The 13,190-nt window shown below is 35.8% G+C and overlaps 1 protein-coding gene across 3 annotated transcripts in view; it reads left to right on the forward strand.

The window, feature by feature from the left end:
- RALGPS2 (Ral GEF with PH domain and SH3 binding motif 2) overlaps window positions 1-9,713 on the forward strand; it is a 112,707-nt gene extending 102,994 nt beyond the window's left edge. For 2 of the 3 annotated variants that reach the window (XM_068985873.1, XM_068985875.1), the window contains 3 exons: window positions 3,754-3,859; window positions 6,830-6,921; window positions 9,684-9,713. In XM_068985873.1, coding sequence (XP_068841974.1) covers window positions 3,754-3,859; window positions 6,830-6,921; window positions 9,684-9,713 — 228 coding nt within the window. The remainder of the gene's footprint in view (window positions 1-3,753; window positions 3,860-6,829; window positions 6,922-9,683) is intronic. The other variant, XM_068985874.1, reaches the window with a different exon arrangement.
- The last annotated feature ends 3,477 nt before the right edge of the window (window positions 9,714-13,190 follow it).

Consider the following 13,190-nt stretch of genomic DNA (forward strand, 5'->3'; position numbering starts at 1 on the left):
ATGTCTGATGCTTACATTTAAATGTTCAAAGAGATCAAGCAAATGCAAAATGTAGATATTTGGGTAATCCTTGTAGTATTCTTTCAACTTCTCCGTAGTTTGAACTTTTTCAAAATTAAAAGCTGGAGGAGGAAAAAAGTCACTAATAAAAATATATGTGTTCCTATATGTAAATAAATTCAGGAGGAAGAAATGTGGAAGCCTACACCTGTGTTATTGCTTTGTAAAGTATGATTTTTTTTTTTTTTTTTTTTGCATATGAGGGAAAGAGCAGACTTGGGAATAGATGAGAGGAGTATGACTTCTTAATGTTTTAAAATGAAAGCATTCACTGTAAAACTTTTTAATGAAAGTATATTCATTATAACTTTTAAAAGTTTGCAGATATCTTTGAACCTCTCTGCATAGTAATGAGTGAATAAATACTGTTACGTAAGTTGAAAACAAATTCTACACCTGAAAAAAAAGTCTGTAACATATATAAAGACCTCCACAGCTCAGTAAGAATAAAACAACAGTAGAAAGATGAAATAGGGGGATAAATAGAAAGTGAATATAAATGGTTAATATACATGAAAAGGTGATGAACCTCACTAGTTATCAAAAAGGCAGATTAAAGAAGATGCTTTTTTTTTTACCATTAGGCAGAAATTTTAAAGATTGATAATGTAGCATTGGCCATGATGTAGGGAAACAGACTATAACCAAAGTTGGCAGAAATTTAAATTGGTACTTGTTGTGGTGGACAGTCCTACTCAGTATTTAACTTAATAACCAGTGATTCTTTATCTGAAAATCTGTTCTATGAAAATCATTAAGCTAGTGCACAAAGATATCTATAGAAGAATATTCCTGTTATATTTATAGTATCAGCAGTCTGCAAACACTGAAAATACTTTTTATTAAGGAGATATGATGGGTAAAAACCACATGTCAGAGTATAAGTATACCCCCATTTGTACATGAAAACCAACAACGACAAGGAAGTCTTTGGTGTAATGCAGACAGAGAGGTCCAGAGGACTACACTGCAAAGGATGGTAAATTCTGGGAGCAGGATGAGGTTCAGCTGGTGGTCGAGGGCATTTGCACTCTGTGAATGGGCTTATATTCCTTGAGTTTTTACTTTTATTACTGAAAAAAGCAATTGATGCAGAGGTTTTTGGGTCTAAGAAAAGGTATTAGAAAATCATGCTGTATACTTTGACATAAACTATAAACTGTCAGATCAGCTGTATTGCCAATTTGATTCTTCATAGCATTGTTGTCGCTATATCGTGTCCAACTCTTTTGCAACCCCATAGACTGTAGCCCTCCAGGCTCCTCTGTCTATGGGATTTCCCAAGCAAGAATCCTAGAGTCAGTTGCCATTCCTTCTTCAAGGGATCTTCCTGACCCAGGGATTGAACCTGTGTCTCCTGCATTGGCAGGTGGATTCTTTACTGCTGAGCCACCAGGGAAGCCCTCTTCATCATATCAAAGAATCCTGATTCCTTTAGCTTTCAATTTTGCTGTAACCATGTTGTTAAAAATAATGTGATATGTTCTTCTTTTTCCCATTTCTTTAAAATTGTGAAATATATACATGCAGAAGAAGATATATTATATATGTGTATATTTTAAAGAAGAGTAAATAAAATAAACACATATATAACTCCACCCAGTATAAGAAGACAGAGCATTGTCAGAACCATCCAAGTCTTCCCAGATAGCATCTTCTTCCTTCCTTGTCAGCCATGATAAGTATCTTAGTTCCCCAGCCGAGATCAGACCCTTGACCCTGCATTGCAAATGCAGAATCTTAACCACTGGATCGCCAGGGAAGTCCATACCTTGTGATTTTAATGTATATACCCTGGATTATTAATGTTTGAAATAATTTTTTTCATGTTTACTAGCTATTTGTGTTTCTTCTGTAAAATGCCTGGATAATTATTTTGCTTATTGAGTAATTTCTTTTCTTACTAATTGGCAAAAATTTCCTTATATATTCTGGATACTTATTAGCAATTATGTATTACTAATATCTTCTTCCAATTTGTTTAGTTTTTTTTCCACTCTCTTTGTGATCTTTTAGTGAATGGTTCTTAGTTTTAAAGTAATAAAATTCATCTTTTATGCTTAATACTTCCTGGGTCATATTTTTAAAATCCTTCTCTAACGTGAGATCATCAAAACGTTCTATATTTTCTACTAGTAAAGTTTTACAGTTTGCTTTAAAATCATTGACCCACTTGAAGTCAGAGGAGGGTGTATGTGAGATGTGTTATGAAATAGGCATTCATTTTTATTTATCTGCCTGGAGAAGTTATTTTCCTGGCACCGCATGTTGAACAGTCCATTCTTACTTGGCTGGTCTGCAGAGCCCATGTTTGTCGTTTGAGTTTGCATCAGTATTCACAGATTGCTTTCTAGACTTCCATTGCCATCAGTCTGTCCTTGTCCTAGTAACTCACAGTCTCTTTACTATAGATTTGTAAGTCTTGTTGTGTAGCAAGGCAAGTCCTGCCTAATTGTTCAGGAGCATCTTGGCTGCTTCTGGTCCTTTGTCTTACACACAAATTTTAGAATCAGCTTCTCAAGTTCCACATAAAACCCTACTCAATTTTTTATTGAAATGACACTGAATCTGTAGATCAATTAAGGGTGAATTGACATCTTTGCAACACTGAACCTTTTTCTTCATCTCATGGTATTTTTCTCTTGATTTAGGTCTTCTTGAATGTCTTTTGACTGTTATACTTTCCTCTATGTCTTTCGTTACATATATTCCTAGGTACCTTTCTTAGAAGTGACTTTTATAGTTCTAGTGTATAAAATTGCAGATGACTTTTATAGTGATCTTTTCCAAGCATCCTTGCTCATTTTTCTTATTAGTTTGGTGGATTTTCTGAATGGATAATACTATCTGCAAGTAATGGCAGTTTTATTTCTTCCTCATCCTTATACCTTTTATTTCTTTTTGTTGTTGTTGTTATCTTATTATGCTGACTAGATCTTCCAATTCAGTATTGGATGAAAGTAACAATGGTAGGCATCCTTGTCTTGAAACTGATTTTGAAATGTTTTATGTATTTTACCCTTGAGCGTATATTGCAGAATGTTAGTTTGGGTTGGGTTTTATTTTATTTTGTGTTTTTCTTTCCTGTATACTTTGTTCAGGTTTTTTTTTTTTTAGTCAGTGGGGGGAGGAGGAGGAGTGTCATTTATTTCTTTGTTTGTTTGGTAGGTACTGTTGAATTCCTTGGAAGGGAATTTCCTAATTCAATAACAGTATCTACCAAACAAAAAAATAAATTCCATTCCAAGTCTACCACAAATATGCATTATATTTTAACAAATGCTTTTATTTTACATCAACTGAGTTGATAATATTTGAGTTGTGGCTCCCGGGCTCCAAAGTACAGGCTCAGTAGTTCTAGCACACGGGCCTAGTTGCACCACAGCATGTGGAATCTTCCTGAATCAGGGATCGAACCTGTGTCTCCTGCCTTAACAGGTGGATTCTTTACCACTGAGCCACCAGGGAAGCCCAACAGTTAAGCTTTTGATAAAGAGTTGAAGCTGGGAAAGATCTGGAAAGTAGGAGATGATCTGAAGAGGGTATGCCTACATGGAATTTAGTAGTAAGAGGCCAGGAGCAGAGCTAACCAGCAGGAAATCCTGTCCCGAGGAGAAGCTGAAAATACACTTTAAGTTTTTACTTAGGATAAGCCATAAATTTTATGTTTTTATTATGTTTTTTGTCTCTCAGTTTAAATCAACATCAAATAAGAACGTGTCTGTAGTAGGATGGATGGTGATGATGGCTGATGACCCAGAACATCCGGATCTCTTCTTGCTTACTGACTCTGAGAAAGGTGAATCATTGAAATAACTAGGGGTTACTATACAGCTTTAGATAACCCAAATTTTAGTTTAACTGGAATCCTCAACTGGGGGCATCGCTTATATTGTTTCACCTCTTGGGAAATATTTCTGTCATGTGATGTATACTAATTATGCCAATATTTTTAGATATCAGTATCTATTAATTGCTTCTTTAATAAGCTTATTTTCTTTGCTACAGGGGCATAAGCTTGAAGAGCTAATAATCAAGAAAGGAAGGAGGGAATCTGGGAATCTATAAACCACTGTTACTTTAAAATCTCAGATTTACAATATGCAATACCCCTTCATTTATATCTTGAATAAATTGTTAAGTTCTGAATGTGGCAAAAGTTTTCCTTTAAGTGGTTTGTGTTCCATTATTTTTAATTAAATTAATTGGTTATTTGACTCAAACCACTTTCCAGATAAGTATAATTTCAATTATAATGCTTTCATTATAATATGTATTAGAGAAGGAAATGGCAACCCACTCCAGTATTCTTGCCTAGACAGAGGAGCCTGGTGGGCTGCTGTCCATAGGGTCGCACAGAGTCGTACACCACTGAAGCAACTTAGCATGCATGCATGTGCTGGAGAAGGAAATAACCAGGAATGGAGGAGCCTGGTGGGCTGCCATCTGTGGGGTCGCACAGAGTTGGACACGACTGAAGCGACTTAGCTGTATAATATGTAGAGTCATTTATGAGTAACATTATTGGCTGTTAACCACAGGAGTTTTTAGAATGGATGAGAGAGGTTGGAGGGTGGGCCGTGCAGAATCAAGTCATGTGTCTCCTTACCCTGCTTGTGTGTGTCGTGGGGACCTCAGTGGTCATCAGAACAGATCCTCACATGATTGTAGCTCTTGCTTTATAACATCTGCCCGGAACCTTCCACTTCGGCAACTCACTACTAAAATGATACTATATTACCTTTTATTGACTATAAAGTTATATTCTTGACTTCTTTTTCTTTAGAATGTATATCAACAGATATTCTGCTTTTAGGATATTGTGGTATTTAGAGTAAAAATTTAAGAAAACATGCAGAAAAAATAACAGCATGATGTCACATTTTGAGGTGAAATAGACTGATTTACAGAGTAAGGAGTTTGTACTCAACATTCTCAATTCAGCCTCTACCCTGCCAACCCCAAAGACATTCATTATTTATAAAAGTACATTTTAAAAGGATATAATTTTCATAGGATTTAGTTAACAAATTCTGTTTTCCTTTGATTCCTTGTGTATATTAGTCACTCAGTCGTGTCCGACTCTGCAACCCCATAGACTATAGCCTGCCAGGCTCCTCTGTCCATGAAATTCTCCAGCAAGAATAGTGGAGTGGGTAGCCGTTTCCTTCTCCAAGGGAATCGTTGATTCCTTAGTGTACATGATAGAACTACTTCTGAGTACAAGGTTTTTATGAAATCTATACTGACAGCCTTTTTCAGGAAGAAGAGTAGATAAATGGCCACTGTGGCCAGCTTGTCAGATACTCCTGCTATTTAGGTTGATCTCATGTTTGATCTGGGTTCAACAGGCAAAAAATGTTATTTGAATAATTAAACGTATGGTGAAGAGAACTTTTGCTTCTGAAAATGAGTAAGTCTTTTGATTGTTAAAATCTCAAAGAGCTGAATAAAGCCTACATATAGATCAGATAAGGCTCTTGAATCATTGGATGCAGTTAGAAAGGAAAGAGTAGAAGTCAGTAAGAACTGGGAAATAAGAACAACTCAGGTCATTGAGAAGGAGAACTAAGCCCAACTTAGGGCAGCCTATACTACATGAATCCCTTCTTTTCTCAATTTATTACCTTAAAACATATAAATGTATAAAAAATACTCTTATCGTGTGTCAGTTTTTGATTAGTCAACGTAAGGTCTAAATGGTTTTTCCTAGTAACTCAGATGGTAAAGAATCTGCCTGCCAATGCGGGAGACCCAGGTTTGATCCCTGGATCAGGAAGATCCCCTGGAGAAAGGGAATAACAACCCACTCCAATATTCTTGCCTGGAGAATTCCATGGATAGAGGAGCCTGGTAGGCTACGGTCCTTGGGGTCGCAGAGTCGTATGAGACTGAATGACTAACCCTTTCACTTTCAAGGTCTAAATACATATACCACAAATGAAACAAATGAATTTCTAATTTTCTAAAAGAGAAAAGGGTGCTTTCTCAGATTTTTCACATAAGCCCTTACTAGACCTAGGAACTTCTCTAATAATTTTGACAAATGCAAGTAAAAACTAAAAGCATAGGTTATATTGATGTTAGCTGATTAATCCTTAATCACATTAAATAGCTAATGTTTAAGTGTTAAACATGTTAGAACATTTTGGCCTATAAAAATTTAGTCTTAGCATCTATTAGTATTCAAGTCATCTAAATAGTGCTGAGAACTGATATTCTGTGCTCTCATCCATGCATACAAATTTAGAGGAGCCAAACAATTGTTTTATTTAGGTATACTTTAAAGATCGTGTACGGAGAAGGCAATGGCAACCCACTCCAGCACTCTTGCCTGGAAAATCCCATGGATGGAGGAGCCTGGTAGGCTGCAGTCCATGGGGTTGCTAAGAGTTGGACACGACTGAGTGACTTCACTTCCACTTTTCACTTTCATGCATTAGAGAAGGAAATGGCAACCCACTCCAGTGTTCTTGCCTGGAGAATCCCAGGGATGGTGGAGCCTGGTGGGCTGCCGTCTGTAGGGTCGCACAGAGTCGGGCACAACTGAAGCAACTTAGCAGGAGCAGCAAAGATCATGTAAGAAAACAAAATACTTCTCTTCCAGTTGATGAATAGCAAAGCAATGACTTTCTGAATAAATTATAGCTTGTGAATGTAGCATATGGAACTCTGTATTAGAAAATCAGGTGATAGAGAAATAAACTGAGACCAAAACTGAAACTCTCATCCATTTTTGTTGTTTTCTCCTTGTTTTTAATAATTTTAGGAAATTCGTACAAGTTTCAAGCAGGCAGTAGGATGAATGCAATGCTGTGGTTTAAGCATTTGAGTGCAGCCTGCCAAAGCAACAAACAACAGGTAAGCATTTCTCTTCATCCTCAGAAGAGTCCATAAACTGGGAAGGTATTTAAAAGAGCTGCAAAGAGAAGAACGTGGACTAATTTTTGGAATGAAGTAGAAAAACTGTACTGTTTATGTTCTTTGTTTGTTGACCACAGTCAGCAAGACGTGAGGTCCACACTTTAGTGAGGGAGATGGGCAGTAAACAAGTGAACAAATAACAGCATTTTAAAAAGTAAAAACTCTATGAAGGCAGCAAAATAGAATTAGGTGATATGGAGGGATAGGAGTAAAGTCAACTTTAAATAAATTAAGAGCGAACAGCGGACGTGTCCCTAAGGAAATGACAGTGATGTGAATGACAGGAAGGAAGGGCCTCGTGAAGATAAGGGAGAACAGAGTTCTGGTGAAAGGAAGGGAAGTGCAAAGACCCTGAAGGTGAAACAAGCTTTAAGGTGTTCAAAATAGGGAGATGTAGCCTGTGTCAGAAGAATGGGAATGAGAGGCAAGGAAACGTAGCTTCAGAGGTTAAGAATTTGATGGTACCTTGCCAAAAATTATTCTGATGCATCTCTATTTGTTCTGTTGACAATTTTATGTGGGTTCCTATGCTTGCAGTGAAACCCAAAACAATTTGGACTTTTTCCTTGTTTTTATTTTACTGAAACAAAGATGGTCTAACTCAAAGAGGTCTATGATGGTCTAACTCGGCTGCAAAGAGGAATGAATCCATAGTGGTGTTTTCCCCAAATCCTGCTGCCGATTTAAAGTTGAACAATGAATTGGTAGGGCAGTAAATATAACTGGAGTTAAAAGTTTCTATACTCTTTTTGGCCAGATTTTAGTTGAAAAGTTTATTGCCTGTAGGTACTGAAATACAGAAGTATAAGGTAAATATTAACAGTAGCTAATTTTGAATTATACAATACATTGTAGAAGTTTATAAAGCTTATAAATGTGTTTTTTACCATGTGCTATCAGGACCTAAGTTATAACCACTTTTTTGGTATAGGAAGAAACTAAGGCTTAAAAATGCTAATAAATGACCTCGACAGGGTCAAACAAATAAAAAAAGTAAAACAAACAAAATTTTTAAATGGTGGACCTAAGACACAAAGTCTGTCTTCATTCTGTAGACGCATTCTTCTTAAATATTGTTGGAATGGGCTTTGTTCTCTTATAATTTTTGTTTTAAAAATAATAGAGCAAAAATTACATCCTTGCCCTTGTCAAATTAGTGTCTGGGACAGGATGAAGGAAACAGTCCTTCTTTTGCCTAAACCAAGTTCTTCAGGATTCAGTTGCATGCATACATTTTCTTTAAATGTGGCCTTAAAGTATTGTATCATTTTTTTTAATCTGAAGATTTCAAGATTAATCTAGAGAGTGTATGCATACCAGCATAGAGATTCAGTTACTGTATTAGTGGGTCTTCCTGCTGAAAAGGTTAACCAGATGTGTATAAATGGTTTTGTTTTGTTTTTTCAGTTTGTTGCTATACTTAGAGGAACGAGAGAAGTAGCAAATTTATAAATTGAAGCCATGAAATTTGAAAACTTTCAGTAGAAGACTGTAACTCAAATACAACATCTTAAACCATTGTCAGGCAACTTAGGAGGAAATGAAAATTTTACATTATTTAAATATGGATTTGTTATAACCAGACCCAAAAATTTATACTTTAAGTACTTGTCCATTCATACTGTATTTTATTTATAATTCACTTATGATTATATAATCAAATAATTTTTCATTCAGAAGCTGACATGTGTAAGAGATTAATCTTTTTTTTAGTGTCCTAGGTTTTCAGGAAAAGGTTGTTAAAGAACTGTTAACCTCTTTTTAACTTCCCTTGTGGGCCAGTGGTTAAGACTCCATGCTCCCAGTACAGGGGACCCGGGTTTGAACCCTAGTCAGGGAACCAGATTCCATATGCCTCAGCTAAGAGTCTGCATGCCACAACTGAAAAAAGAGAGATAGAACTGTTAAACTCTTTCAAAGGACACAACAGTGACTACTGATACATGAATATCTCTACCAGCACAGCTTTGGAAAACTGGTAGTAAAAGTTAAGAGCATTTTTTTTAACATGGCAAAACCCTCTTTAGTCCTTAACTAGATGACCCATCAACTAATTTTTAAAAACAAAATATATTTATATTTCTAAGAATTATTGTTGAATTTTAGACTTGAAATCAAATTGAATTTGATCCAGTCTATTAGCATCCAACTGTTATATAACCTGTCGATTTTTCAGAGTCACAAAGTGTCAGATTAGAATTTATCTAGTGATGAGTTTTATTCTTTTTTACTCATTTCATGATGATTTCACAAAGATATTGTTAGTAATGTCTGTTATAAAATTAAGCTGATTTTAAAATTTACACATAGAAATTCATTGTAATACATATAATGAGAAAATAAATGATGACAGGTGTGTCTGGAATCTCACACCTACTAGAGCCATACTTACTCTTTCCTCATTCATTCATTTATTCACTCAGCGAATGTCTGCTGAGCTCCCCTGTGTTAGACAAGAAAGGTATTGTCTCTGCCCATTTTACCATCCACATTTCAATTTACTGGAAAGGATATTAACTTATCTCAGTGGTTTTTCTCTCAAAAATGTTCTAGTATATTTTATCCATTATTCGTAAACAATTACAGTACCTTCTATCAAATTCCTTTGGGCTTACTTAAAATGACAAGGGAAGATAAGAAATAGTACTTTGAAGAACACCTTTCAAATACTATCAGTTTGTAATGCTTATATTTTTTAGGTTCCTACAAACTTGATGACTTTTGAGTAAAAACGTGATGAAGAACAAAGTGAACTGTTACCCTAAGTGAAAGTGAGGACCTGATGAAAGAGTGCCAGCTACAAACCAATCCTGTGCCAGGCAGAGCCCAGAGGCTCCATCTCAGCCTCTGGAGTCCTGAACCAAAAAAGCACTAATTTCAGGGAACGAAGTGAGATATTCCCAGGGAACACATCAGAGCTGTAAAACAAACTGCCGTGGACCATGCTTCTTATCTCTGAACTGACCTGTGGAAACCACTGCCTTAATAGAATGAAAGGAAAACCACCACGAAACACCAAATAGTGCGTGTGAATCTCCTGGCGGTGCTGTGCTTGGAATAGATCGTAGCCAATTTGCATTTCTTTTAACTTTGTACTAATTTTGGAGGGGGGAATTGCCTTTTTTTAGATACACTTTAAAAGGGAAAACATATTTCTTATGGGTCACATCAGGAGCTGGTTTTGAACTGAAGTGTGAAGATGTTTCAGCTTAGTAGGGTTCTACCAGCCGCCACGCCAAAAGGTTTGCTTAAGCCTCCATGAGTCAGCGGCCTCAAAGCGCTTTCTCACAGCAAGAGTGTAGGAATTAGAAATGTTAATAATGTGAGTTGTTGGGGTTTGTTTGGGACTGGGGTGGGTTGGGGGGTTGTTTTGTTTTGGATAGGGGAGATTTTTTTTTTTTAACACTAAACTTCTGAAATTTGGTACTGTATGGGGTACATTATTTCCTGCTGGAGGTATAAAGGCTGAGTGTTCACATGCCAGACACTTTTTTCAAGTGGGCTCCAGAAAACATGGTTGTTTTTAACTGGGTTTAAAGTTTGGCCTTCTATATCAATTCATCGTTGGACCACAGATCTGCTTAGTAGAGAACTGTAATCCCAACCTAAACTTTTCTAAGAAGATTTTACAATAACTACGGTTTTCAAGTTTAAGTGGATTATCCCTTCTGTCACTCACAGGTGATTTTTATCATCAAGGGTGATGTATCAATATTTTATTAGGATATTTTCTTTTATAGTGTTAAATGTGCACAATGCCAGTTATTTTTTTATTATTTTCATTATTTTTGTTCAATATGAGATTCAGGATCACATTTGTTTAAAAGAGAACTTACATGTGTTTGTATGCATGTATGTATTTTATTATAAGGGATACAGAATAATTTTCAAAGGGAAAAAGGTGAAAGATTGAGAGGCTGGAAATTTTGAGTATCAGAACTTTCCTTCCTACTTAACTTTCCTTTATCACAAAACATTTTTCTCAAAATTTACTATAGGTCCTTACCATGAAACCATATTTTGTTAAGAGTTGATCAAGAGAGTTTTGTGAGAGTTCTTTTATGCAATAATACATTTAACTTCCAAAATAAATGTTGAGTTTTAAAAAAGGAGGGAAAAAAAAAGTTTGAAGGTGAAATGCCTTAGAGTTTTAACCAAAAAAAAAAAAAGGCACTTGAACAAAGCTGTGTGTTGGATGTTGTAAACTCATGAGGCAGCATGAATTTCGCCTATGGCCCAGAGTAAGAAGTTCTTTTTGACTGATAACTTCTAATAGATTTCTATTACTTTGGGCCTCACATAAAAACTTTCAGATTGTATTCTAGGGGAATTTTATCCTTTTCCTTTTTAATCATAAGTATTTCATCCTTGAATCCATGAAACTTACATAGAAAATATTGCTTGTTAGAATAATTAACTAAAAGTATATCCATTTGGAAAGTAGAAGAGCTTTCCCAGATTGCTAAATTTTTAAATTTTGTTTTCTATTTGAAAAGTATATCAAGAGTTCAAATACTTTTCTTACATAGTACAGTTAGAAATACCATTATTTCTGGTTTTGTGGAAAATGACATGAGCTGGCGAGGACAAGAATGTGGCTGAGACCTCCCAGCACGGCCCACGCTGGGCATGGAGAAGACCCCGTCTGCATAACCAGCATAGCAGTATTACTCTGAGACCTTGCACATCTGACTTTTGTTTTAATTTTCTTAACTTGTTTATTTCTCTTCAGAAATAAGTGTTTTTAACAGTGTATGTGCTTTTTAAAACACATTGTGGATGAGAACCCTGTGGATTTTTTATTACCTTGTCTGTTTGTCATAAATAAGCTAAAGTAGATTAAGTGGTAGGCTAACCGTATTGCCGAAGATGGGCAGCTGGAAGTCAGAGCCTGAAAGCACAGTTTTGCCAAAGAGAGAGCTCAACTGGAAGACGTGTTTGATATTTTCAGCGCTAAACACAAGGCTGCTTGTGCAGAGTGAGAACAGTGTTTAGATAGACCACACATAGATTTGTGGCCTCTGACTGACTAAAACTCTGAACTATGCCATGGAAGTCACCATTGTTTTCTTGTCTTCAGATTTGTCCATTCAAAAGCTTGCTCATTGCTTTTTAAGGCTACTTTAGCATTTGAAGCAAAGAGAAGACCAGTGAGAGAAGTGAATTAAAATAGTGTGGGTGAATTTTTGATCTTATAATTCACCAAATGAGACCTAATAATAATTCAGGCAAAAATAAATACTACAATATTAAATATTTAGGCATCGTGTTAGTGAGAAATGAAATTTTTCTCCTCTTACTAGGCCTACCCTTAATAAATTTGTAAACTAGCGCCTCACAAGCTTGAAATTTTCACCAATATTAAGCCCATTTTTTTCTCTCTGAGTCAAGAAAAACTCATTGGAAATTCCATTATAATTTAAATTTAAGCTAGTTTTTGATAAGCATAGTGATTGGTATATTATCCAGCCTGGTACAGCAGTATAATACCAACCAAAATACAATTTGAGGCACATCTCATTTAACTGTTTGCACATGGAAGCTTATTTTTCATGCAAAAGTAACCTCTAACAGTTTTTAAAATGCAACTATAAAAATAACTATGATGACCTTGAGGAGCTCTGATTTTGGTCTCATGCCCCCTCTATGTGTGAGTTCTGCTTATTTTTTTCAGAGACATTATTTTTACCATAACCTCCAAACTGTAAAAATTAAAAAGAACCAATCAAACACACCTTCCTATTACATTTTCTTCACTGTGTAAATATTATTTGTGTAAACATTACGAAAAGGGATCCAAACAATTTGAGTCTGAGTATTTTTTTTCCTCCCCAGGCATATGCTTCAGTGATAAATGTTTTCCTGTATGGAAAATGCCATATGACTGTTGTGCTGCCTTCTGTATGGACTGTTTTGGTATTGTATCTTTCTGTATGTCAAGAACTTAGGGTGTTTGTAGCTGCAGAGTTTCTGTAAGTGGCTTTATTCCTCTTCTAGAAGGTTTATAAAGGAGCCCAATGTGCACTGTTACAGAAGGGAAAAATGTTTACAGTCTCTAGTGTATACACCTTGAATGTTAGTTGAAACCAGGGCCCGCCAAGAGCAGTCTGGCCTATTGCTCTCTTAGGATTACTAGAATTCACTTGGCCAAATGATTTGAGCAGAAGTCTTTTTTTTTTTTTTTTTAGGTTAAATCTGTAGTTATA

This window comes from Capricornis sumatraensis, chromosome 14 (genome assembly GCF_032405125.1).
Source record: "Capricornis sumatraensis isolate serow.1 chromosome 14, serow.2, whole genome shotgun sequence".
Taxonomy (NCBI): Eukaryota; Metazoa; Chordata; class Mammalia; order Artiodactyla; family Bovidae; genus Capricornis; species Capricornis sumatraensis.